This window comes from Labrus bergylta, chromosome 18 (assembly GCF_963930695.1).
Source record: "Labrus bergylta chromosome 18, fLabBer1.1, whole genome shotgun sequence".
NCBI lineage: Eukaryota > Metazoa > Chordata > Actinopteri > Labriformes > Labridae > Labrus > Labrus bergylta.
The window spans coordinates 6,564,256-6,592,222 of record NC_089212.1 but is presented as its reverse complement, the minus strand read 5'-3'; the positions used below and the strand labels follow the sequence as shown (position 1 = coordinate 6,592,222).

Genomic DNA, 27,967 nt, shown 5'->3' with positions numbered 1-27,967 from the left:
TTTCCAGGCACTGCTTTATTTTCTCACAGTGTATTGAATAAGTAGTCACAATAAAATATGAGCAACACTTACAGAGAATGACTTTGTACGCAGACAATAGATTAGTTTATATGGCTTAAATTGAATGCAATACATAGCAGTATGACAATCACTATAACTAGTACAGCAAACAATCTTGCTCTCACTTTCACAAGATCATTAAACATGTTTTTTTGAGGTTGTTTGGCTGAAAAATACAGCATTCGATTTTGATGTCTTGAGCTACATACAAGGAGGGCAATGCGACCAAAACTGGTGTTACAGAGCAGCTTGTGAATGTATGTGAATGAATCATTTAGAGTTACACCTTACAAAGCTTGAAAAGCCATACAAACTTACACTTCTTAAACATAGAGCATTAAAACAATCATTTATTGAAGCCAATACAGAGGAGTGTTGAAGCTGAGAAACTGGGGGAACCGGGGGCCTTCGAGAGAGTTCAACCGACAGTCTTACCATTTGCAGGAAGAAGACGTCAGTGTTAGCCCTAAAGCCTTAATTCCACCAGATGCGTGTTCAGATTGGACCCTTGATGCACTGTGTCTCAGCTCCGTCTCAGAAGATATGATTCTAGTTTTGCTGGATGCCAGAGCACAGCGCATCAATTTACTACAGAAAAGATCGAGTGGGACAGGAAGTCAGACACCAAAACAACATTAAAACATCCGGTTTATTTTCAGAATAAAACACTGACGGTTCAGAACAATTACTGTATTTGTGTTTGTTGATGTGTTTTAAATGGTTTAATACGTTTTTTTTTAACACATACATATTATCTAGCGCTGTCGCGAGTTAAACTGTAAACTTAAAGTGGGAATTCCTTCGTCAAGTCTCGGCACTCCATCTGATGGCCTTGCTGCTCTGTGCTACGCTCTGAAAACGCAACCTGTGGGTGTTGACGGCAACAGATCCTTAACGGAGCGGACACGCAATGCACACATATCTGGTGGAAGTTCTGGGTAAGACAGCTCCGTCAAAACGTGCAAGGTTCTTAAAATTATACTCTTCAATTAATGAAGTCAGCAATACAGCGATGATATTCGAACAAAAGAAGCTCACATTGATTATGTTGTCAATAACTTTGTGTTAATGTAAATATTAAGGAAATCCCGTTTATATTTTTTTATCCCGCCGCCCCCCCATACATTTTCAAATAAAGCATCTTAAATAGACTTAAACTGTATTAAAATGCAATGTGTTAATTTCAAAAGCACACTCATGGTAATAATCAGAAGAATGTTTGCAACCCATGTATCTACAGAATTTCCTAGCATTAACAGGTATAACCAAGCTTGCTGCGCTATATATGCTACATGTTTTAAATATTTGTCACACCATGTGTTCCTTGATTTGATTATGTCTTAGCTACTAACAAGATGTTAAAGTCATATGAAGCTAATACACAGCAGCTGAGGTGGAAGCATGTAGCTCAGCCTCCTCTGGTGTAGCCAAACATTGATGTGTGATGTTACCATGAAATCCACAATATAAGTCACACTGGTGTATTAGAGTCGCGGCCTGTTTTTGAGGGGTTGTGAAACTGGTTGAAACTGTCATCCTGTGTGACAGCTGGACAGCTCTCTCTAGAACAACTGTTTTAACCATGTAGCATTCAGAATCCTGCTAGCTACCGGTACGATAGTTGAACTCTCAGACTATGGTGATCTACAGACCTACAGCTTGTGACAAATTTACCTAGCGTCCCACTGCCCTCCTCTGCTGGACTCTTGTTGTCTTAAAATGAGGAGTCTATTCAATCACACCAGCACTTTAGAAAGTTTATTCACTTAACAGTATTCAACCGTTTTCTCTAAATGCATGATTACGACCTGATTAGGGTGAAAAGCTTTTCAAGTGGCGCAGTATGCACCCCTTTGTAGCAGATAATAATAAAGGCTGTGCAGGTGTTTTAGTTTTTAGTTTTCTTCCTGGCGGATTTTTGGTTGGCAAAATTTCGACCTTTTCTTTATATATCTCTACTACATCTTAAATGCCAGTGATCAATGACAATATGCAATTTTAATTAACTTTGTACATTTTTAAATGTCAAAGTATAACCCTCAAACGCATCCAATCCCCTTAGAAAACGACTGCAACAATGTTTGCATAGATTCATGTGGCTTTCAGTACATTCATTGTAAGGTTTGCATGGTTGAAAGCTAGTTGTGTAGGGGAACACCAGACGTTTAAATTTGACTGAAATGTTTTGGTTATTTGCCAGTTATGTCACCTTTGACATGTCAGAGATATGGCCTCTACACATGGAAACACCATCTCGAGTGTTAAAAGTCATTCTGTAGATTATTTAGTACTTTAGCACATTAGGAGCAGTGACTCAATCCGAACTAATGTGCAACATGACATTTACAGGACATGCTACTAAATCGTATCTGACACTTTCTTTGGTGTATGAGAAGTTCAGGAACAGCTTGTCTGCAGTTATGTAATGGGCAATGTTGGTGTGGCACTTTTCTTTGTAGCTGTGTCTGCATGTGTCACATATCTGTCCTAACACAAGTATAAGAAAAACACCTTAATGTGTAGTTGTCTGTTTTTAATTCTTCTTTTCTATACCACAAAAAGAGTATTAAGTAAACTGTAAACTTCTTGCTAGATCTAAGATGTTTGTGGTTTGAAAGTTTTTCTGAGATCTGTCGTATCACATTGGTAGAAATACATTTTTGAAACTGAAAAATTGATAGTTAAATAATTGCAAGTCAGACAATGTGCAGGAGTTTGCTTGAACATCTTTAAGGGACTCAACCCTTTCCTATAAGCCTGTCTAATGAAATAGACATGCTAAGTTTTTATTTTAAAGTAATGCCTTGCAGTCTGTTGCAACACAGCCTGAATAATTACAGGAGAGTCCCGCCTCAGACAAGGCAAATAACCAATCATAGTTTAGGATTTTGGGGTGACCATTAAGATTCCAAGGGGGGCCCATGCATCCCCTCCAGACACGCCCCTGGCCATTTCTATGTTGATGATATTTTATGTATTATTTCCAAAGTACAATAACCTAACAAACAAGCAGCTAACATTAACTCCTTGCATAAACATTTTTTAGTTGCTTGTTCGAGAGTGTCTTAACAAAATCTACAGATGCTTCTGATTTAATCAACCAAGGCATGAAAGCTACATACTCTCTCTGTTGGATGGAGCTCACTCTTCACAGTTATTGTCTTCAGTTTCATGCCCAATATTAGTTCAACTGTTTTATTGTCTAATTAGCATTTTTTTCGTCATGGAGCTCCCGTCTCTGCTAAATTAAAATGCCATTGTGAACACTACTGTTGTGAGAATCAGAAACACTATTAAATCTGATCACGTCCACCAAAAATTCAGAGATGATGCCAAACAATATTTCAACATTATGAACCTCTGCCATTTGTGAAGAAATGTTAACTGTATTTATGCGCCTATGCATGGCGGAAAAGTAATAATGAAAGAAATTCTTTAAGGCATTTGTCATTAATTCTACTGAAAGCTGATATAAGGAGGCTGTACTGCAAATGTGTTGGGGAGTAATTCTGATGAAACAATGTGGAAATATTACGATATGCATTCCCTGTGCTTCAGATTCTTTGCGGGGTCACAGCAAGATGGATTCCACATATTTTTTTGCATGCGATGAAACTGTATAAAAGAAACTTCAAGGAATAAATTAGCTGTATAGTAAAGAACAACATGTTTTTGGGTGTATGAGCATTAGCCTGAATAGTGCATCAGTGACAGTTCTATTACCTTTTGAATACATGAGATATAAAAAAAATGGCTGCCGGAAAAACAACCATAATTGTTCTTAATAATTCATTGTTAGACAGAGGTTACAAATTCATCCATGCAGTAGTATCTGAGCTGAGCCGAGCCCAGATTGAGCTCACCAATCACAATGCTGTGAGTTGTTATCTAGAAAAATAGAACCCAGTGAACAATGAGTTGAAATGTACAAAGATATACTCCCTGTTTTTTCTTCATATAGTGACCAATTCTGCCTACATTTTATATTTATAATTGTTTTGTTTAATCTCTTGAGAATATGTGAGCAACAAGCCTCTGTAAGGAAACCAGGGAACATACCTTTAGGAAACCAAACAATATTCCATCATTCCAGTGTTTTTTAACAATATCAATACCACGATGGCAAAGAGAAAATTCACTTCTGGGCTTTTTTTTTCTTTTTAGTTTGATGGCATTTTCTCCTCTGTTGGGACTGGAGTTTGACTTTTACAAACATTTCTTGAGTCAGAGCTCTTAAAGCGAGGGTTATGTGTTAAATCTGAATCCAGTATCAGATCTCATAATTGACTCAGGATCAATTTAAATCCTTGAATTTTGAGGGGTTACATTTCCAACCACTGCAAGTTTTCTTTTTTTTTAAAGCTAAGTACGCTTTGCTAATTGTACTGTTAGCATGGGACCACTTTGCAGAAATAAACAGGTAGAAATTGAACTGGCAATAAGAAACCCAACACTTTACTAGTTGGCATCTAGTCAAAGGCCAAATAAAAACAATTTTGAGAAACAGGCGGATTATGATTACATATTTAACCGACATGTATAGCACTTTTGCTGTGACAGAAACACGTTTTTTAGGTAGTAATTTCCTTTACATCAAGTCCACCAGTAGACTGCAACATTTAGGACTCTTGTTGGGATCCACCATTTAAAGGGCATGTGCACAAGGTAAAAGAGGATCTTGTTTAATCTATGTGGTTTCCTGTGCCTGATACAGGCAAGAACACAGTACATTGCCCTCTTTGGATTTGCAATAAGTCAATGCCACTAGGATAGGCTTCAAAGATCTCTGGGTCTTTTCTTTATGAGCTCTCAATTCACTAGTTAGCCTACAATCCAATCTTTACCTATGAAATACCCATTGTGATAGGATTGTGGAGTTTCCTTTGCAGGGTGTCTGGGATAATCCTTAGAGATAAAGAGGGGACCATAGAGTTCTTGCAGGAACTTAGGCTGGAGCATCTTTCACATTGAAAGGACCACGTTTATGAATGTTAAGTCTCTCTGTGGACCTATAGGTATGGCTGGTGTTCCCATGTCAGCTGGGCTTAGGATCCCATGGAAAGAACTGGAGCTGTGGTGGACACTGATGCATTAATGGTGCAACAGTTCTAAATGCTGGTTCAATGTAAAGTTCATGTATGAAATCATGAAATATACTATTAACTATAAAACCATTTAAAGGTACCTAATGGGCCTTAAGAAGAACCCATAAAGGGATTTGCAAGATCTTCTTGCATCACACATCTCTCTGCCTAACCCATAAAGGACCTTGTATCTTGTTTTTTTTCCACTGGAGGGGCAGGCATAAGGGCCCTTCATCATGCATCGACTAGAGAGGGTGCGATCAGGTCCGTAGTGCATGGCGCTGACAGAAAGCAGTGCACATGTATTCTGTGGAAACTGGCAGTACAGAAGATGACTCTGAACAGCCCTCATCCCATTATCTGCCTAAAACATGTTTTCTACATTAGAGAGATCTCATTATCCGATTACTTGCCCAATGGCCAACCATAAGGGCATATTTTTATACAATTGGGGCATCCAAAAAGGAATTTGCTTGCAGATTTTTTTAGCAACTCAAAAGCACATATTCAAGAATAAACACCATCTTTTTGTACAGGATGCTGCCAATATCAAAACCTTTTAAACGACCCCCAAAGCTTAAAAATGTATTCAATCCCACTGTGTGTGTTGTCTTGGAAGGAACAAACAAAGGTGGAGCCTTATCATAAATTGGAGCCTAAAGTGTTTGTCCCAAGGATAGAGTTAGACCAAAAGTCAATGGTTTTTAAAGTCAAAGGGGATGATGACCTTGGAAGCATCAATGAGAAAGTCCAAAATACAAAATGCTAATTCACTAGTAGTTGTATTTCTAGTGTCAAAAGTTTGAGAAGTTTGAGGGTTGTAAAAAATGGGATCAATTCCCATGAATAACCATGACAATTTTTACGGGTGTTTTTTTTTTTAGATTCCTGTTATTTTGTGAGGAATATTTAATTAGGTACTTGATAAAAAGACTCTAGGGTCATCATATTCACTTTGGATTTTCTACTTGGCACACTGAACAATGTGTTGGACAGACTGAGGGATACAATGACAACACATATGTGCAGTCAGGAAAAAAAAGGCACTGTTCATATTTTGTGTGTTTCTTTCTTTGCCGAACTTGTTGGTAGGTATTATTATCGCTGCTTAAAGAGCAGCTTGACGTCTTGGAAATGCTTGCAGTGGTCAGACTCCAGTTGGGTTTTTGAGGTGGTGTTTTTTATAGATAAAGGTAACCAATCCAATAAACCAGATTGAAAAGGCCAAAAGCAGTAGGGAAGAATATTCGTGAGTAAGAATCAATCTTAGAAACCCGCACATGCATCCTGTTTTCACGCCAGGCACCTGAGCGGCAGTCGTCGAAACAGCAGAAGAAGCTGGCACAGTCTTTTCCATCCAAACACTCGTATGCATAGTCAGCCTCCTCGTGATAGGGAACAATGTTGTTCATCTGCAGAAGGGATGTGCCAGGACGGATATTCACCATACTGGATGATTTCTGTTTTATGGAAAAAGAAAAGCCTCTTAAGCATGTTACCATGACATTTAGGGCGTTCAAGCAGCAATGACCAGAGAAAAGAAAAAGGAAACAATGGTCTACCTGTGCATTATTGTTGGCTTTAGATTTTTTGCTCTGTCTGTTGCTTGTGAAGTAGTGCAGTGTGCCATACTCCATGAGGGCAGCGAAGGTGAAGATGAAGCACACAGAAACAAAAAGGTCCATGGCAGTGACGTAGGAAACCTTGGGCAGGGACTTCCTGGAGATGGTGCTTAGAGTTGTCATGGTGAGCACAGTGGTTATACCTGAATGGATTGTCATAGAAAGCACTTTGTCAGTAAAAGTGGAAAACCTGTGGATAGAGCAGGAAGTCAGGAAAAAGAGTGGGGAATGAGATGAGGGAAAGGGAGCAGCAGGTTGGATTTAACCCCAGCCGACCACTTAGAGGACTAAATCCTCCATACATCCTCTGTTTTTTACAATCTATTGCTGGTACTACCAAAATATGGCATCTGTCTCAGCTTAATTCTGTATTAAATGAAAGATATCAAACCTAGAGATGTGCGGGCTGGGACGGCATCTTTATTGATCCAGAAGGAGACCCAGGACAAGACCACAATCATACTGCAGGGGATGTAGGTCTGGATGGTGAAGTAGCCCATTCTTCGACTCAGGTCAAAAAATATCGTCATGATTACGTATTCTCCTAAAATTTCAAGGGGAAAAAAAGAATGTTTTTTTATCGATTTGACATGTTAAATGATTCTGATAATCTGATACTTTTGTAGTATCAGTGCCTCACCGAAAAACTAAAGACTGGCAACATATAAGCAGACATGCCCATAATCTCTCACCTGATTGGGTGTGGGCCACATCAGTGGTGTTCCTCATCCCAACAAAGGCAAACTGGTAGAGCCTCCAGTACCGCTGGTCTGCCACCTCCACAGCACGTCTCTGCCACCTATACAGGATCTCATTCTTGGGATAACCATCTGAAAAATGGGGAATCAAGAATGCATCTACTTTACCGATGCCTTAAATAGCCAACAAGGAGCTCATATCTGCCATTCATTGTAATGAAGATCAAGAGGGAAGATCGCATCATGGCAAGGCAAAGGGGAGCACTGAAGATGGATAGAATCAGCCCAGTCTCAATGAATGTCTTCAAATGAGCAAAATCTCTTGAAACGCAATTAACCGAATGTGCATTATTGAAGCTATGCCTTTGATCGTAAATAGAAGGTTGTTATTGTATGGTGAGCTTTTTCTTACTCCCAGCGAGTACACCTTAAAGGAGGAATGATCCCTTTTGTGTTAAACCTTTTGTTTGTTGGTGAAACAACATTTTCTACTGACTCAAGCTTGTAATGCTTCAAGGTTGTCTCATTTTAAACAAGGCTTATCTTTGCAATGTTTGAAAATATTTGACACAAATTGTGGAAGTTCTCATACCTAAACTATGAGCCATGTGTCTTTTCAGTGTCCCCTAAAATGAAAAGTGCTTCCTGATAGGGCACTTATGTCACGGTAGGAAACAATCAAGACTGTTATATAACATTTTAATTACCACCATAATACGATGCTGTAGCTTACTAGCTAGCTAATGAATCTAAGCTCAGGGCCTATTTAAGTTTTAATTATATTATGGGTTTGTAATGGTGGCTCAAGCTTCCATTTTCAAAGCAACAGGGGAGACGAAAGGTCTTTGTTGGTAAGGTCTTTGTAGTTGTTTAGCATTTTTTATAAGCGCCCATTTGATGACACTTTGTGTGACTGTGCTAGCTCTGAAATTTGTCCTCAACTCCATGAAATGGTCTTTGCATTTTTCACCAGCGTGTGGAAGATTAAGATCATGACAAGACATGAGACGCTAAAGCACAATGCAGGAGACGAATGAAGGATGACACAGACAGCATGAATCAGACTGGGAGAGGGTGCATAATTCATTAGGACTGTCAGAGAAAATGGGACTGGGTGACCTCCTCTCTCTGCTGGTGGAGCAAATGACAGATTGGTACAGGCTGAGAGAGGGCAGCCTCAAGCAGATGGGCCATTTGGCAAGGAGAAGGTACAAGGGCTTAGCAACTATGCTGGCCCAAACAGAAGCCCCTCTCACTGGACAAGCTACTGAAGTTGAAGTCGAGATGGCATTTAAAAAAATGAGAGGGGGACATGTTTCGACCACCTACAGCTTGAAAACTCCAGTGGACACGAGTGCTCATCCATTGGAAAGTTATGCAGCTTAAGGTAACACTCCGCATTAATAGTCAACCTGACAGAAACAGAATGAAGCAAGACTCAGGGTTGTTTTTTCCCTCCTAAGTGAAGATGAACATATTAAAAGTACTTTATGACATGTCTGTAATTACACCAACATATGCAGTAAAAAAAACAAGGACAATTTGATAGTACTTTAACATATTAGGGTCATCTCACAGATAACTACGTGGAAAGAATACAGATGCAAACACACTAAAGCTGCACACACAACAAAGGTTTTTGACAGTTTAACATTTTAAAAAGGACTACCAGTGATGTTAGAAAACTGGTTGCAAAACTGTCCTACCTCAGTGTGTACATGACCCTTCCATTAGTCCACAACCTCAGGAGGCGATTGGGCGTGGTGATCCAATGGGCGTCTGATTTGCGAGAATTCCTGAAGAAGGTGTCGGGAATCCAAATTTTGCCTACCATGTTACTGTTGAGCATGAGAACCTTCATTGTGCTGTTGAACTTCAGTCGGCTGTCGTACCATGTTTGGGCGAAGAAGATGTCGATGGTGTATTCCTATGACAAGAAAACCATGCAAATACAAGTTGATTTCAAATAACGGATTACCATATCGAATGTGGCGTCATTACCGGAAAAACTCCAAAGTAAGTATTGGTTGGAGGGTTTGTCAGGGATTAACATTTACCCCCTAGTTTAGATTGTAATTATTGATGTGATCCTGTACAATTTCAATTGGCCCCGTTACCAGGACGTCGCTTTGGATAAAAGCGTTTGCTAAGTGAATTGTAGAATTGTAGGACAGAATTGTAAGTTGTCAATGCAAGATCTTGATCAGTGATTGGTATCCAAACAGGATTATAAACTATCCAAGTACCAAGTAGTGTTGGGTCTAATACAACATGTGATTGGCCCTCAACCACAGCTACAACTCATACAGACTGTGTTGTGTAGTAGACAAGTATTGTGTTTTTGAAGTAGTTAAAAGTTATAATGTGTTTGTGCAAAAATCATTTGAACGAGTGATCGTGGTGTTGGATTTTGTGCAACTGAGTGCTGCCTCTGACAGAATTGAATGACTGAAAGTATAATAAATAAGCTATCACACACTGTAGGCTATTGGTTTCATTACTGGTAATGTTCTTTTTAATTATTCAAGCTTTAATTTTACCCATGAGTGATTGGGGAAGCCATTATTACAAATATGCTTGGCTCCCAGATAGAAAATCCTCATGACTTTGATGACCTTCAAAAGCTTTCTGAGGCCCCACCAACAGACTATCAACTTTTCAATGTATATTATCTCCAAGTTTTTGGGGGGCACACAATCCAACAAGTCAGTTAGACAAATAAATCAATTATGAGCCTTTTCTCTCCTTTTTTGTCTGCCTCTTGGCTGAAAACTCAGGAAAAACCAGTATGGGTACTGGATGTTGAAATCATGTTTTGTGACAGAAAAAAAATCCCATGATGAGGATTTTTGAGAGACTGAATCCAAGAACCGTGGGATGGATTTTCCTATATTTTTAATGTAGTCCCAAGAGGTGGATTCTAAGAATTTCCTTTAACTGGGAAAACACATTATCAATGTGGCCTCCTCAAATGATAAATTAGCATAAGTAAATGGAATCTAGCTTCTGTCAATTTTATGAGTAAATAAAGAAAGGGGAAAGAACAGGAAGCAGTCTCACCATGTTGATGGGGTCAACCGGTCCAATGCTGTTGACGTAGACGGCTGTTTCAATCACTGTCGGCCTCACTGAAACACAAAGGGAGACATACTGTGTTGACAAAGACTGCATCAACATGCTTGTACATGTTTTTTAATGGATGTCCAAAGAGATGTCTGTCTGTCTTATCAACCTTAATCACTAAATGAGCCCTGACAGAAAACTTCATTTTTCATTTTTCCACCTGTCATCACTAGATAACCTCTTTTTGATTAAATGCCATATGCCGAATTGTCAGTAAATTTAATATGTTTTTATTATTTGTGTTTTTTTGACATTTAAGTTGCCTTCAAGTTTGCATATTTTAAAGGTGGTCATCTTTTGCAATGTTGGTGCTGTCAAAGTATAACTGGACCGAGGAAAGAGACTCAGTGAGGAATGATGGCAGAGTTTGACTGCTGGGGGTAACCATCATTAGTATAAAACCCTTACTCCTGAAAGGAAACTTTTCTCTTTTCTGAATCAGTTTTCATTCAGGAGAGGAAGGACTGTAATAACTTCTTTCAGTGCAGTTTCAAATTCAATCTTGAAAAACCTTAAATATTGATGATGTAAAAATATTCCTGCAGCATTTATGTGCACTGACACAACATAAAAACACAAACACTGCTCATGACCATAAACAAGCTTCTTTTGAACTCCCCGTTTTCTCTGTGAGCTCTTGTTTTGTGAGTTTGAACAAAGGACATATCCGGGGGATGAACTTGACTTGCCTCCAATGTCGGGCCGCAGTTTGTTGTCGTATCCCAGCAGCAGTTTGTTCAGGATCAAAGTCACATCGCTCTCATAGACCTTCGGTGATAACACCCAGGTCTTGTTTATGGGCACGTCTTCATAGTCCTCGTCGTCCTGTTTACTGGGGCTGATTGCTGCACTGTGAGGTACAAACATAGAAACAGAAATGTAAGAAATACAGAAATAAAGTTTTTGAATATATTTTTGAATGCCAGGAATAATTAACAGTGTTGATACATTTATGAGTCAGGTGTGCATTTGAAAACTGTGACACTGACAGGATATAAGACAGATCATCCTCTACTACTTACAGCTTTTCCACTGACTGTACCCCATAAAGACACTGACATCACTCTGTGCATTACTATCAGTGTCTGCACGTAAACCTGCCTCTGAAGTTTGAAGTAAGAACAATATTGTACTCTGTATGTCAATTTATGTTAAAATGAACCCAATTCAGAAGTGCAGAAAGCTGCAGTACCTTGAGTGTCCACTTGAAGCTGGTTGTAAAAGTCATGCAATCCATATAAGGTCCCATATTAAAAAAGCATTTTTTTACAGCAGAAATCCATATTTTTACAGCCTTTTTATGACTCATCTGTTGTGATTTTATCAAGGTAAAGAGTTATGCATGATTAGGACACTAAAGGGCCATCTCAGCTCCACCTCTCTGCCTGCTGCTAGTTTGGCAAAAAGTTAAGTCTGAGACGGCATTTCCAATAGATGCTTCAAAATTTAGCTAAAGAAACCAACAGATGACATCACTAAAGCTACGCCCATGCTTTTTCACACTATGGGCATGATGTCCATTTGAATAAAGAAGCCAACCTGAGTTATTTTTTAAACCCAAACCATGGGTAACAGTTACCAGCAAGGTCACTTGTGAACTTGTCAGTCAACAGTTTTCAAAGGTAGGCGTATTGTGCTTGAGCTCCTAAAAAAGGCTATTCTTAAAAATATAGAAGAATAAAATAGTTTAGTTTCTTCGACTGCAGAAGAAGAGATGGGAGAGAGCTATTGGCGGGCTCATGTTATATAAATATAATCAGGAGTTATTTGATATAACAGTTTTAAAGCTGCTTTGAATTGGTTTTATTTCAGCTATTTGGGACCTACTAGATTGATTTAAGGTGAGATATCTGTTTTACGTCCATAGTGATGTCATCTGTGAATGATACATCTCTGTTATTTTAACGACTGATAAAACAGAAAGTACAGAAGCTGAACAAAACACTGATTTTCAGTCATATTTTTAACCCCAAGGGTTGCCAGGAGAGAAAGACAGAGAGCTGCGGTGGTCCATTCATATTCACGGGTCAGTAAATACTGATTTCTCAAGACCTTTTGGCCTCTCACAAAAGTTCATTTTAATCCATTACAAGCACACAGGAAGCAGAGGAGGTGATACTGTCTAAGTTATCTATTCTTGCTGCAATGGTTTCCAAACAGATATCAATACAGTTGAGTTTTACTGGTATGATATTGAAGTTTAAAATTCTGGTCTCATGGAAACCTTACTTTGAAGTATTCATCAATGCTTTGCAGTGAACATTGCATGTATTCTTTAAAACACAGACTGAATCTGAGGAGTTACACGCACAAAGGACGGGGACCCTTTTACACAATAATGATAACACTGGAGGACTCTTCAAGAACAACGAGCTGATCTCGCTTATAAAGCATGCATTTGTTTTGTGCTTATGTCAGCGAACAACACGACACAAAATCAGCTGTCTCTGCAAACACAAAGCGATTTGCTCTGTGATCACTGGAATACATTAAAATAAAACCTCTTTTCAATAATTTTCTGTTTCTACATTGTGAAGTTATAAAATAATATGTATTCAAATATACAAGATTAGAAGCCTAAGACACTCACAAACACACAGTAAGACCCCGCATGCTTAGTGAATCCAACGCAGTAGAGGATATTCTTGGTGTCAAATCCAGCTGTAGCAGTTGTATGTGTGTTTCCTGTTGCCATGCCGTGTGTATTACAGGCTGTCTGTTCCACATGGCTGAACTCTGCCTGTCTGTGCCAAGGTGTTTCTCTGCCTTCTCCCCGTTAATGAACACCGACCTGATACTGTAAAGAGACCTGAGGACTTGGCATTCAGCCCAGGCTTCTAATACAAAGGACATGACCTCAACCGAGGCTGCAGAAACCCACCTCCCTTATCTCTGCTGCTTCCCGAAAAAAGAAATTACACTGTACAAAAAAAACATGCTGAGTTTACTGAACTTGAAAAACTGCACCATTTCTCTGCAATTTTGCTGCAACAGAACTAAAATAATGATTTTTGCAACTGTGCTTTCAGTGGAGCTTACAGTAATAGGTTGTTGGTTTGCTTTAGAACATCAGATAACAGATAACATTTCTGCATCTCAGAGCTCTTAGGTCTAGAGCGCTGAGATGTAAACCAACATGTTTGCTTAGCCAACACATCGGGTCCATCAAGGTCAAAAAACTCATCACAGTAACATGGAATTTAAATGGCTCCTGCAGGAACAAGATGGTGATCAACCCATCAAAATGACCTCATAAGAAACAGAGATGTTCTGTCTCAACACTTGTGGGCTTTTATTTATCACAAGCTTAGATTGCATTACAAGCGAGCTTGGCAAGCAGTAACAGAAGGGTGAACTCTGTGAGTAACGTCAGGGAGGGAATGTGTTGACGTCAAAAGGTGTGGAAAGTCAAATGCTTAAGTCCACATTTGTTTGAGCAGCTGATAACTGAAAGCAAACAATTTTCAGCCTGTGATTCGGCTGTGATCAGTGACCTGCAGATCATCTCAAATATATCCCATTCTGGGGTGCCGGTGGCCGAGTGGTTAGTGCGCGCACCCCATGTACAGAGGCTGTAGTCAACTGACAGGCGGCCTGGGTCCAAATCCGACCCGTGTGGCTCCTTTACCATATGTAATTCACGACTCTCTCTGTCTCTACCGACTCTACCCACTGTCCTCTCTCTACAATAAAAGCATTAAAAGCCATGTTCTGTTTTCCTGATTTCCTGTTTTATTTTGTCATCTGTTAGTTTCTGTTTCCTGTTTTTATTTTCGTCTTGATACTCCTGGGATTAGTTTTTAGTACTTCCTGTTTCATTTTGTAGTTCTTGTCCCTGTGTATCATGTCCAGTCTTACCTCCTCTCTTTGTGGTTTCCCTCCCTTTTTGATTGCCCTCATTGTCCTCACCTGTGTCTCGTTAGTCTCACCTGTGTTTGATTGCCCTCTGCATGTATTTCATCTCTGTGTTTCTTCCACCTTGTGTCAGTTCATTCTGTCACCAGTTAGAATAATACAAAACACTGACTGGACCCAGTTCCAGATTACAAAAAAAGTATTATAAAAACAAAGGGTGAAAATACAAAAAAGAAAGCTTACTTTTCCAAGACAACAACAACAACAGTCATAAGGAGAATAAAAAGAACTGGGCCACAGGGAGATACGACGTACAATCCACAATGAACACAAGGTAGGTAAACTTATGAACTGACACACATATGAACTATGATATACTGAACAAGCCGTACAGCGACTCTGCAGACGTATTACTCCAACAGACATTCACCTCATGAGCTGAAACTTTGCCCACGCTTAGGATGGGCATCCAGCATTGTGACGCTGTATGTGAGTTTCAAAATGGGGTTCAGAATAATAGGTCAACAAGTCCTCTTATCTAACGATGTCAGCTCAGTCTTTGGTTGCAGAAGTGACACCCACTGAGGCACAGCAAGCACTATAGCCTAACAGTTTGTTTTCTCAGTATTCACTGTGTGAATTTAATTTAGGACCTTGGCACAGCAGGCTGACAGTCAGCAAACAGCCAGTGTCGGGCTGAGGTGCTTGGAAATAGAAACTTAAAATAGAAGCAAAGCTGGTTGTTCCAATCAACCATCACACAACTCTCAATGACAGAGCTCTAAAACTTTCTAGGACTTCAATACAAATAATTTTGCATTAAAACGACATCGCTTGGTGCCCTGTCAAAGTAGAACGTAAAGCTTGCATGTTTTTTTGGAATACAGATTCTTGTCTCTTATGAATATGGATATGGTCTTAAAGGCAGTACAAAATTAGCGTACAGGGTTAAACTTTTAAAGTTTCTAGTTCCGGCCTCCTGCAGCTGCACAGTGGTGCAGAGGTTAGTGCTGTTTCCTCTCAGCGAGGAGGTTCCTGGTTTGAATCCCCATCTGACAGGAGCCTCTCTGTGTGGAGTTTACATGATCTCCCTGTGCATGTGTGGGTTCTCTCCAGGTACTCCGGCTTCCTCCCACAGTCCAAAGACACGCTCATTAGGTTAACTGTAACTCTAGAATTGTCCGTAGGTGTGAATGTGAGTGTGTGTCTGGTTGTCTGTTTCTACATGTCAGCCCTGTGATTAGGTGTGCATTTGAAAACTGTGACACTGACAGGATATAAGACAGATCATCCTCTACTACTTACAGCTTTTCCACTGACTGTACCCCATAAAGACACTGACATCACTCTGTGCATTACTATCAGTGTCTGCACGTAAACCTGCCTCTGAAGTTTAAAGTGAGAACAATATTGTACTCTGTATGTCAATTTATGTTAAAATGAACCCAATTCAGAAGTGCAGAAAGCTGCAGTACCTCGAGTGTCCACTTGAAGCTGGTTGTAAAAGTCATGCAATCCATATAAGGTCCCATATTAAAAAAGCATTTTTTTACAGCAGAAATCCATATTTTTTACAGCCTTTTTATGACTCATCTGTTGTGATTTTATCAAGGTAAAGAGTTATGCATGATTAGGACACTAAAGGGCCATCTCAGCTCCACCTCTCTGCCTGCTGCTAGGTTGGCAAAAAGTTAAGTCTGAGACGGCATTTCCAATAGATGCTTCAAAATTCAGCTAAAGAAACCAACAGATGACATCACTAAAGCTACGCCCATGCTTTTTCACACTATGGGCATGATGTCCATTTGAATAAATTGTCCGTAGGTGTGAATGTGAGTGTATGTCTGGTCTGTTTCTACATGTCAGCCCTGTGATTAGCTGACAAACGGTCCAGGGGCTCCAGCCCCCTGCGACCCCGAACGGGAAAAGCGGTATAGATTAAAAGTTTCAAAGGTTATCTAAAGCTCTTTAATGTAGGTTAAACTGAAAGTGATCCCCCATAAATGCTTCAAATAGTCCCTCATTGTACAAAAACAGAATCCCTCAGTGTTTACAGCAGCACGGCCTAGCTGCTGTTTTTCTTGTTGCATTGAATTTCTTCTTTTTCGCAGTTTCACCAGGTCCCCAGACGTTACTTTGGGGAGAACATAATCATGACTGTCAATAGGAATATACGAGAAAAACAAACACAGCAATTCAGGGGAATTGTCTTTTCTTTTTTTTTTTTTTTATTCGCTCAATGGACGTTTACTTTGTAGAGATTCAGCATGTTGTCCTTCATTCCTTTTTTGACCTGACTTATAAATCTCTCAGATTGTGTATGTGTCTCGTTCAATCTTGTTAAGTTTAATCTTGTTGCAGAACCTGAGTTCAATGTGAAGTCTGGAGCCAAAATGGGAGAAAATCCACAAAGATGGAGGTTGCAGAAAAGCATCATGCACAGCGACTGATACAGATGTGCATTTAACTGACTTTATATTTCTTGAAAATGTTGGGAGTTTCATCACTTAGTTCATTACATTCAGACTTCTCATGTGAGGTCCGTCTCCGGCTCACTGTAACACACCGGGGACACCGCCTTCAGCACTGAGCCGAGGTGGTTTCTGCTCGAGTTCAGCTTAAGTTTAAAGGCTCACACTACAAAGTTTCACCAAATCTCCCTGCTGGAGCCTGGAAGGCTTTTTTTAAAGACGAGTCACTGATTCTGTAACAGTTCAGTGTGTCTCAGCAAGTTCTTCTGCAGAGACTTTTCTCTGCTGTAATCTGTTCTTGTGTCTGCTAGGCTCACTTTAAAACCGACACAGCCGATCAGCGGGTTAAAACTTAAACCTTAAGGTCTCAGAGCTGAGACACTGTCAGCAACCATTTACTGCATGATAGAAACCAAATAGAAGAGTTCTGGGACATGATTGCTGAGGGAAACGGTGCATGCAACGTTATATTATTCACTCAGACGTAAAAACAATTAAAAAGTGTAACTACTTAATCTAAAGGTTCTCTCATAAGACACTATTCACCTTGAAAATAAGAGACCCCAGACTTTATTTCAAGAACCCCTATAAATAGATAACTAGCCGTACTGACGCATATATTATTCATTTTCTGCAAACTTGAATTACAAGAGATAAGTGTTCATCAATGCATTTGTCAATAACTCCTCCTGTGGATGCCCATCAGCAAAGAGAGGTATACAAACAGATAATAAAATGACAGCTGTATGAATACAGATAACCTTAAGAAACTTTTTCCTTCCATCCATTATCTATACTCCTTTTCCCGTTTGGGGTCACGGGGGGCTTGAACCTCCGCATTGGCTTCATTTTTCAAGACCGGAGGTTTCCGCTTGGTGTGCAACTTAGATTTAAGTTGAGAACAGAGAAACATTTTTGTCCTTCAGCAGGAGGATGAAAACAAACTCTGCACTTAAATGAAACTATTGATACAAACAAAGTAAGTGTCTGAGCCAGAAGTAGACAAACAACTTCCATTACTTGATTTGTCACGAAGCATCCTACAGCAGGATACTGTCCTGGTGTCAGACAGGAGGATAAGTCAGATTTAGTCAGATGTCTTTGACCGTTTTTTGCCTTTTTTTATTAAAGCTATGTGTAATTGAAAAATCCACAGTACTGTATCAACACGAGTGTAAAAAAAACATACGGGTAGGAAGAGTATAGCTAGTTCATCATGTGCACGATGATTACACTAGTTGAGATATAAATGTCATCAACCCCGCCCGCTTGCAGTGATTTTTCCAGTCCTGTTGCATTCACACAAGAACACAACAGTATTATCTCTTTATTATGATGCTTTGTCATGTACATAACTGTCGCGACTTGTAACAGCTGATTACAGAAGTCATTATACTGCCGTTAGTCCGTTTGGAGACACAACAAAAACCACAAGGCATCACTGTAAAGCACACGTGTGCGACAACATTTTGGTTAGTATGTATTTTAAGGGCCCTTCAGCTCGCCGCCTCCTATCTGAAGGGCCCTTAAAATACATACTGCTAGTTAAGATGAACCTTACGTCTCCGTGGTAACCAAACAATGACACAACTTAACTCGGACTGTATCTAGATTTAAACGGGGTTACACTCAGGGGGTTAGGGTGGCCTTTACACTGTAACTTAAGACAGAACTGTCACTTAGCTGGTTCAACAGGCCACAGGACTTTGACCCCCAGAGGCTAAAAATGAAGACAACCAATCCGCCTCCGATTCATTAAATGACAACAGAAGGGACTCTGGTTGTCTTTGCATTGATTATACAAAGTCACAGAATGGTTAGGAGAGGTTAAATATGACATGGACGTTTTCATTTTAACCTTCATTTTGCCACATGTAATGATAGGTCATTTGATATTTTATCAGATTGTACTCCTGCAGGGCTCAAGTTAATCATTTCTTTGGAGCATAACATGACTTAGAAGATTGAAATATGCAGAATGAACTGTTGAATAAAAAAAACACGGTGGCTAATCAGCACATCACTTAAAGATTTTCACAGATTTCAGCAGGAATTCATCAAGGGCCTGCCCCCCCCCCCCCCCCCCCCCACAGGACACTCAGTGACCGACTGACACACAAAAGATTCCTCTGGCTAAGGTAAATGAAGATCTGGGTCTCCTAAGGACCAAAAGCATCCATCATTCCTCTGTCGATAACCATGTGACAGTAAACAGCTGTGGTACTAAGACAGATCAGGCCTGAGGGCGAATGCAAAATCACGCACAGTTTAAACGCACACATGTGGCCCAAGGTTGATGAATTATAGCATTTTCCAGGGACAGAAGATGACATGTTTCTCCTGTCAGGCCGCAGCTCAGACAATAACCCTCTGTTCTGAGATCTCAGGTGAATTCAACGTGCAGCCTGAACACAGACATCCTAGAGGCACGAGAGCAACATCTGTAGCCATTCACCCTGAAACAAATAACCATCCACCTCTCATCATGATGGAGACACTCCGGGCTCCTCCACATCCACACACACACACACACACCCACACACCTACCAGAGTCCGAGCAGAGCGAAGAGCAGCCAGAGGTTCATGGCTCCGTCCCGCACCGATGTGACAAAGAGCCGCTTCATCCTCTGATCTTCAGCCGGGAAACGAACGACCTATACCGGGCACAGCAAAGAGGGGAGGGAAAAAACCGCGGAGCGCTTTCTATCAGCAGGTCGCGTCTTTACGCAGCCGCTCAGGGTTAAATGTAGCGACGGAAGGATGTGAGAGCTGCGTCCATGCTGTGTGAATGTGCGTGTGTGAGTGTGTATGGAGGGGGTGGACGTGTGCTGCTGATGCCGGGGAGCTGACTCTGCTCTAGTCCATCTGCAGTGCCGCTAACAGGCTGCTGTCACACACACCGACCAGAACTACCTGCTTCTCCACTCAAACACTCACTCATGGTTGTAGTCTAGATTTGTATCTTTATTTGCATTCCTTTTTTATGCATTAAGAAAAAAACACTCTTTATGCAGATGCAGCTGCTGTGTAATCCGTTCACACTGCAGGAGCTCAACAGCGTGCTCTGTGCTGGAAACCAGTGCAAGCTGCACACAGGGGAGCATCAGTCCAAGGTGACTCCCAGGCATGAAGGAACACATCCATACACCTCCATTATCTTCTCATTTTTTTTTACCTTGTGATGCTCTAAACACACCTTTTGCACTGACAGTTCTTTTTTTAGAAGATTCTTGGCTGAGCTGTTTTTGAAAAAATACTGCAGAGTGTAGCCTTGATTACTTATTTTAACAGGAAATCCAAAAGCAGCTGGCTTTTGGATTTCCTGATTTTTCTGAAAGCAGTAAAACAATTGTGCAAAAATAGCTAGGTTGCTCACCAGGGCTCAGTACCGTGGCCGAGAAATGCTTGGGGACAGCCTAAACCTCTCACATTAGGGAAAAGATGCAGACAAATTCAGACATGATGAAAATTCAAAAGAATGTGCAAAAGTTCAAAACAAATGCAACGAATAACATGCACTGCCAGTGAAAAGAACCTGCTGCAAATAGTCTACACCACCGCATCAAAGGCAAACATCCTGCAAGCACATAAAAGATGCTGAATCATAAAGACACAGATTTAGAAAACAACTGCAAATAGACCAACACTGCAAATCCAGCTTTCAAGAACTCCGGGCGCTCAGTGGAACAGGTTATTATTAAAGAGAGAGAGAGTGATTTTATTGTTTGGATGAGAATGTGGCATAGCTTTACGACAGAGAGTAACTTTTAAAATTACAGCAACTAGGTGATTAAAAGAGAGTCCAGCTCAGATTCTGACACTGAGGTTGAGAGAGCAGAGTGGGGGGGGGGGGGGTTGTCAGAGCCCAGCTAGTGCAAGCTGCAGGGTTAACTCAGCTCTGTCACTCACCTGTAGGAGGGCCATAGCTTGAGGAAGCCAGTGACCTCCGTGATAACAGCTTGCTCTGTCTGCTCAGTGTCAGGAAGAACAACGTGCAAAGTGTTGAAACAAAGGGGCTTTCTGATGGCAAAGTGAAACGATGAAAGACATTCTAAATATAGGGTACAAATGTGGTATGTGCTACAAATGGCCCTGATGTCTGCAGTGATGTATAGCCAAACAGCAGTTTGTTTTGGCTTCATGCTGGTTCTCACTGGTTGTCATCTACTGGATCAAAAAGTTGCACATTCTTCCTTTAATGGAGCAGGCTAAATGGTGAAGTTAATGGAGTTTAACACGCTCTTTAAATCCTACAATAAAAGGGAATTTTAACTTTAACTTGTGCACAAAGTTTGGACCAACGATGGACCACAATTCTAATCTAAAGTGAGCGTTTGATTCCTCTTGTGTTGGATTATTCCTGCATCAACATTAAAATGTGAAACCTTTCAAATGTAGAATAACAACTCTCTTTCCTCAGATGTTTTTCGAGCTCCACTTAGTGTCTGTTTTGATTTATTTCATCCATGCCATCATGAGTATTGATAGTAACATCCTGGGTATTACTGAACCATTAGCATGGCTAATTATTGTTCACCCAGCATCTGAGGAATACATTATTTAGCTTGAAGTCACACACTTAATGAAAATGTGCTTTTATTATCACTTTAGTCGCTTGTTAGTCAAAGCTCTGCGAGATGAAAACAAAATGTTGACGCTGTCGTCTTAATGGGCTCCACCGCTTTCTTTGTCTCTGGGTTTCACTGTCAGCGGTTTGGATGAGTCGACAAGATGAATATCTGTCAGGAAAAGATCAAAACGTCTCTTTGACACAACTCCCGTCACAGTTTTCATCCTCACATGAAAGGAGGAGGAAGAGAGAAGCTCAGCACCTCACACTGTAGGGTTGATTTTCAGCGTGAAGATTTCAAAGGACGACATTTAAAATTCCTCTCAGAGTAGAAACTGTAAATTCAACGTTCTCTCTGTGTTTGTGACAACATCTCAGTGTACTGAAGGGATCTTTCTTAGCCTGGGGTTTGACTAAACTACTTCCAGGGTCATGTTTAGGTTAGCTTTATCATCGAGGAGAATTTTTTTTTCCAGAAGTGATTTCAGATAGTAAGACTGGCTACTCTCTAGAGAAGGGGTTCCCAAACTTTTCGGCCCATGACCCCCAGAAATAAGGTGCTAGAGAACGGGGACCCACACTGTCCATGGAGGTGGTTCAAACATTTGTGCACACTTATAGGCCTAAACACTGGCATCAGAACAACACACAAGAACATTATTTTAGTAATCTATAGTGAAAAATGCTAGAAGTAGAACACAAGTCATGTCTTGAGCTAGTTTCTTTGTTTGTTGTTTTTATGTTTTTGGAAGAATTCTCACCACCCCCTTCTCAGTGTCTTTGCGACTCCCCAGGAGGTCCCAACCCCCACTTTTGGAACCACTGCTCTAGAGGATTTCAAACCTTAACCGAGCAAAATCCCTGACTGTGATGTTGGATCGATCTTCTGTTCATTCAGTCAAGTTAATGTGTTGTCTTGTGACGTGTTTGACATTTTAAAATGTGTAATCTCAGCTGCTGCCTCATTGATATCACAGCTGTATGGAGCTGATGAAAGTTAATGAAACAACTTAAAGTGTTAGTAGATGCAATGAGCCTACTATATCTTCTATGTAAAGCACATGACTTTAAGTGCTTTAATCAGTCTCTGTTGGAGGATGAAATCAGGAAATCACAATGAATGTCTTTCATCAATATATTTAATATTCTAAGTCATACCGGGGGGGGGGTATCCATGAGTGTGTACCCTCTCCACCTCCTGTCTCTGGACTATCACTGGACTCCACCTGCAGCAGCTCTCTTGTATTAAAGAAATCAGAACATGCGTCAGGATGAAGCTGATGTGGGACGAGGAAGGAGAAACGAGCAGCAGCAGAATGTGAGAGTTAGGAGACTCCCAACTTAGCTCGAAGCTTAATATCAACTCCAAGAAACACATTACAGATTATCAAATTAACTATTGAGACCTGAACTCTCTGCGGGGAAAGACCTTATCACCGTTGCTTAGCAACCGCATCATCTAATTGTCCATGCCTGATTAGCATGAAGGAGACGATATGAGAGAAACCAATTAGGTGAAATCTCTCGCACACTTTTCATCATATCGCTCCGTCTCAGCACTTCTGCTGATCCACCACCACACATCAATCCTCGTTCAATAAACATCCAAGTGTTTGACATATTTATACACAATCTCCTGAAAGGGTTTCATCCCCTCTTCAAATAAACTGTGTGATTCTTTCTGGTAACTACATCGTGTTTTTTAAAAGGATCCATTCGGTGTTAGTTGAGATTTGTGTTACTCGTTAGAGCTTTACTTCTTAAGAGTCGTTAAACACACTCCCGTACCAGAGACCACATCACCCCCTGTCCCTCATAACCTCCACTGGCTCCTCACCCCCCCAGCGTATCCACTTAAAACTCCTCATCCTCACCTACACATCCCTCCATCACCTGGCTCCCCCCCCCCCCCCCCCCACCTGTCTGAGCTCCCTCCAGACTCTCAGGTCTGCTGATGCAATACTTGATGATAAGAGAAACTTTGGAATAGTTTTCCACCATATGGATCATGACAGTGAAAGGGTTAAGATGACCTTAAGTCTACATTATTCACAAACTGTACATGTACTAACTCACAGTGTTTCTCTTTAGTTCCCATTAGATCACATTGTGCGACAGCGGCACGTTGGTATTTGCTTACAGGAGCAGAGCCGAGTCCCTTCCTGCTGACTGAGGCAGCAGAGAGCCCAGAGGTGAAGAGGTAGATTATCCACACATGATAAAAAACCATTGTGAGCAGGCTTGCATCCTCGGGGTCGCTGCTGCAGCTGAGATTACATTTTAGATTTGAGCGGTGCGGTGCTGCCGGGCGTGTACAGATCATCAGAGGGCTGACGGTGGCATTTCACTTTACAGCGAGAGGCTGATTGTGTGTAAGAGGTACAGTGTGCGATACGAGCGAGCTGCTTATGCTAATTGCTTTGATGATTTCCAAAACAAAGATGGAATAATTAATGAGGATGTGATCAAGTGATGTAATCAGAAAGAGCACATTAATTGTGACATTTTTATTCTAATTGGAAACTGATTAATAGGATGCATTTCTGATGAGTGTAACCTTAATCTCTCAGACTTCATTCTACCTGAGACCCAACATGTGACTACAGATAATGAGATTCAACAGTTTATTTTTTTCCAGCAGTGTGTGGAGAGCATATTTAAGATCACACTAACAACCAGAGTCCCTGACCCTGAAAACAAGAAGTCTCACGGTCATGTCAGTGTACAGTACAGAGAGGAAGGATTAGTGATAGTATTTTATAATCTCTGTCCTCAGGGTCCCCTCACACAACTGGATATATGATCGTGAATATTAAACATGTTCACACATTTTTCTGAACTGATCCGATCACTTTTAACACGCCTCAAACAGCAGGAAAATCTGACTTTTTTTAAGAACCATTAAAGTCAGGGCTTTGCTAAGGATTGTCAAAATGGGGGGGAATCAAATCTAACAGGACTCTTTGATGAAAGTCGTTATGTGTGACCTTGGCACTACATAAAAAAATATTTATTTTTTGGATTCCTTAGATTGTAACAAATATTTCCTTGACCCAGACCTCATTTCCACATGGCTTACTTTCTGAGGCCTTTCATGAGTTACTAGTAAAATAACCATTTTTCTCAGTGCACATTGTACACCCGCACAACACCTACACATTGACACCACACAGGTGTTGTTTGGGGCCCGAGGGAGCAGGGAACTCAGCCTGCTTTTCATGTTTTCTTTACTCCATTTGTGTCTGTAGTGTATCAAACTACAAACACACTCTTAGTTTATTTTTTAACTCTGACAACATGTCCGCTCTTCACTATAAACTGTTGTTTTCCAGGTACTAATTTAAGTTAATTTCATTCTAAATGTGCAGATGCGAGTTTGCAGCTATGAAATCTTCTAAACCTGCACAAATAGGACAAAGAGACGCACTGTCTACTTCTCATAGAACATGCACGGGTTAAAAGCACCCATTATAGGCTGCAGAGCAAATAGCATCACTTGAATAAGTATCAGACATCAAATGTCCCATTTGTTTGCAAATGAGTCTCATTGTTGTCAATTCACAAACCCAAGTTAAGGTGAATTATTTGCATCTTCAGAGAGTTGATGGTAACAGGTACAGGATTTATGAGGGGTGTCACACGATTATGACAACTCAACCTTATAAAACCGTCTATAAGTAAAATGTTATCATTAGTATAATAATGGGGGGTTAAATCAGAATGTTGCCATCTAGGTAAACCTCAGAACATTTGAACATTTTCCTGATTTATGTGAGCCGTTACACAGGATAATAAGAGTCGTTTTTTTTCTCCAGTAAAAAGCTGCAAGAGACGGAGAAACTACAAACACATCTGTGGAGTCTGGACTTCACAATAATACTGTGAAAAGAGCGTTCTCTCCTTTCCCTCTCTCAAAGGGGGGTCATCCAGATTTCAGCGGTCCAATGCAATCCCAGGCCAAGACCTGGACACGCCCTGTCTAAACCATTTCATAGAGCTGTGGTAAACAGACAATTATTAACAATATTTATTGTAAAGATTATTGCAGAATAAGTCCACATCTTTTACAAAATTGTTTTACCCTACAAATGTTGTCTCCACCAGACTCTGAGAGAATCTTATGGGTCACATCAGAACGCAATTCTTAAATAACTTTCATGGAGTGTAGTTGTAGCAAAGCATGAGAAACTTTTTGGGCTGTTGTATAATCAGGTTTTAGGTAAAGGTTAAGAAGCGTTATATCATAAAATGTGATTCCATATATTAAGAGTCAGTCTTTCTCTCCGTCCATAGCTGATGTGTTTGAAGCTCTCGGGGTTTAAGCCTCGGTGTGAACGGGCGGAGGACACCAGAGTGAAAGGCGAGCCAGCAGAGAGGATCAGGTGATGCTGGTGCAGATCAAAGGCAGGTGGACAAACAGGAGGGTAAATGTGCTGATGTGCTGCCGACTCTCTGCTCCACCTGATTAAAGCCTCTTCAGCAACACTCGACCATTCAGCAGGACTCCTCTCTCTGCAATGTTGTGGATCTAAGCACTGTTAGGATTTGGATGCCTCATGGCCCTGCTGACTTCTGTTTGTGTCAGTGTGTTTGTGTGTTTGTGTGTTTGTGTGTGAGTGTGTTTGTATTAAGGATATCTTGACTCCTTTATATGGAGTCACCTTAAACCTTCTTAAAGCTGCACATTGCAAGATTTTGGCCTCAGTAGCAGCAAAGCGCAAAGACAGTGATGTTTGTCAGTTCAGTAAAGAAGCTGTTGCAAAGAGTGTAGGGTACAAAGGGTGATTCATTTGTACGCTTTTTCTAAACTTTCCTATCGGGGCCTGAGTCCACTAAAGGCCCTGACACACCCCAGAGATCATCAGACGTCAGTCCATCCAATTTGGCCCTAGTTTTTGCGGTGTGTCCAGCTCCGCCTTCTTTCAGCCGATTCAACATGTTGGTTCCCAAGTTGTAAATGTACAAAAAACCTATTGAATGGAAGACACCCAGGCGGCATCAAAATCAGACACCGGAGCCACCATAACTTGCTCCTTTGGATGGGAAGGAGTAGTCATCTTAAAGATTATTTATGAAGCTCATTTAAAACAACTGCAGATGACCAAAGAGCTGAACAAGCTTTAAACACGATATCAACTTAAATATCGCAAATTATAGTTGGACGAGTCCAAGCTCACTGAAATTGAAGGCAAAATAAAGACATGGGTCATAAGCAATAGATTAAAACTTTGAATGATCTGAGTAGTTCTGATATCAACAGTTACTCTACACAAATTAGGAGCAGCCACCACTAGGAGCCTCTTCTTGCCTCTGGGTTTGATTCCGGACCTTGTAGCCCCTGAGAGCATCTGATGCGTTGATCTCAGCCCCCTGGCTGGAGCATGTTGGAGCAACAATAATTCAGACAAATGGGATGTTTCCAGCTCATAAAACAAGTCATCAAATCTTAAACTGGATCCTGAAACTGACAGGAAGCCTTTCCAATAGTCCCAGTGAGGGTAGCGACTCTATTTCAGGCTGCAAAGTCTCAGATTCCCTCCCCTTCACCTCCATGTTACACATTTACACTTTTCAAGTGGATGAACACTTCAGCAGTTCTTAGGGCCATGGCTCACTTGTGTTATTTGCATCAGCTCATGGACCCAATGGGGGGGGGAACAGATGGTGAACATCTATTTACAGTAAAAAGCACTGAAGCCACGCATGCCCCCCCCCCCCCTCCATCTCTCAGTTAATTATATGGTATCTTCTGGTGAAAGAATAGATGTTTTTCTTCTTACTGCCTCTAGTTACAGCAGAGATGAAAGGAATTAAAGGAAGAAGATAAAGAAAATCAAACAGGCTTTTTCACATGTGCATATTCATATAAGGCTGTGCTAACTCAAAGTGGGGGTCGGGTGTGAAATGACATTGAGGGGGTCGGGGTGATCAAGGGGAGTGGAATGAATACAATAATTTTTTTGGTGACATAACAAACAAAGAGGGCTATCTTACTAACCCAAATCTTCAATTTCAATTACATTCAACTTCACGTCAAGTATTACACAAATTAATCCATCTTTAACGAGTGGGAGGGGGGCAGGACATTTCCAGCCTATGGAAAAAATAATTAGAAAATCCCTTATATAACAGGATTGTTAAAGAATGGTTGTTTGAACATTATGCAGGGATGCTAATAATATCATCATATGATTTCTGTCATTTTCTTTTCCCGTAGAATCCAACGCAGCATTTCTTACCTGACAGACCAGTACACCTTGAATTTAAGCCAACAAGATTACAGCGGACCCTCTGCACCCCCTTTGGTCTGATCATGAACTAAGCGACAATGGTCTTGAAAAATGAATGTGGAATTCCAATGTGGAAGTGCAAATTCCTGCAGTTCCTTGAGTGTCCGCTTGAGGCTGGCTCCAGGAACACCGGAAGTCACAAACACAAACAAAAAAGCAGTTTTTACTGCATAAATAAACATGTTTACAACCTG

General features: G+C 40.7%; 1 protein-coding gene and 1 long non-coding RNA gene across 2 annotated transcripts; one reads left to right on the top strand and one right to left on the bottom strand.

The window, feature by feature from the left end:
* Positions 1–19,845, bottom strand: gabrg1 (gamma-aminobutyric acid type A receptor subunit gamma1). Its single transcript, XM_029278763.2, has 9 exons — positions 19,461–19,845; positions 11,277–11,437; positions 10,525–10,592; positions 9,171–9,391; positions 8,794–8,876; positions 7,459–7,596; positions 7,158–7,310; positions 6,707–6,909; positions 1–6,604 (listed from the first exon to the last, which is right to left on the bottom strand). Exons 1-9 carry the CDS (start codon positions 19,535–19,537, stop codon positions 6,326–6,328), a joined length of 1,383 nt encoding a protein of 460 aa, XP_029134596.1. The 5' UTR covers positions 19,538–19,845; the 3' UTR covers positions 1–6,325.
* Positions 14,596–27,967, top strand: LOC136183292 (uncharacterized). The gene is made up of 2 exons (XR_010669129.1): positions 14,596–14,776; positions 27,701–27,967. It is a non-coding gene; the product is annotated as an uncharacterized lncRNA (long non-coding RNA).

Coding starts and splice junctions, on each gene's coding strand:
- gabrg1 (XM_029278763.2), bottom strand. CDS start 19,537: ATGAAGCGGCTCTTTGTCACATCGGTGCGGGACGGAGCCATGAACCTC. Junction 11,438..19,460: donor TTCGCTCTGCTCGGACTCTG/GTAGGTGTGTGG, acceptor TGTACCTCACAG/TGCAGCAATCAGCCCCAGTA. Junction 6,605..6,706: donor AAGCCAACAATAATGCACAG/GTAGACCATTGT, acceptor TCCATAAAACAG/AAATCATCCAGTATGGTGAA.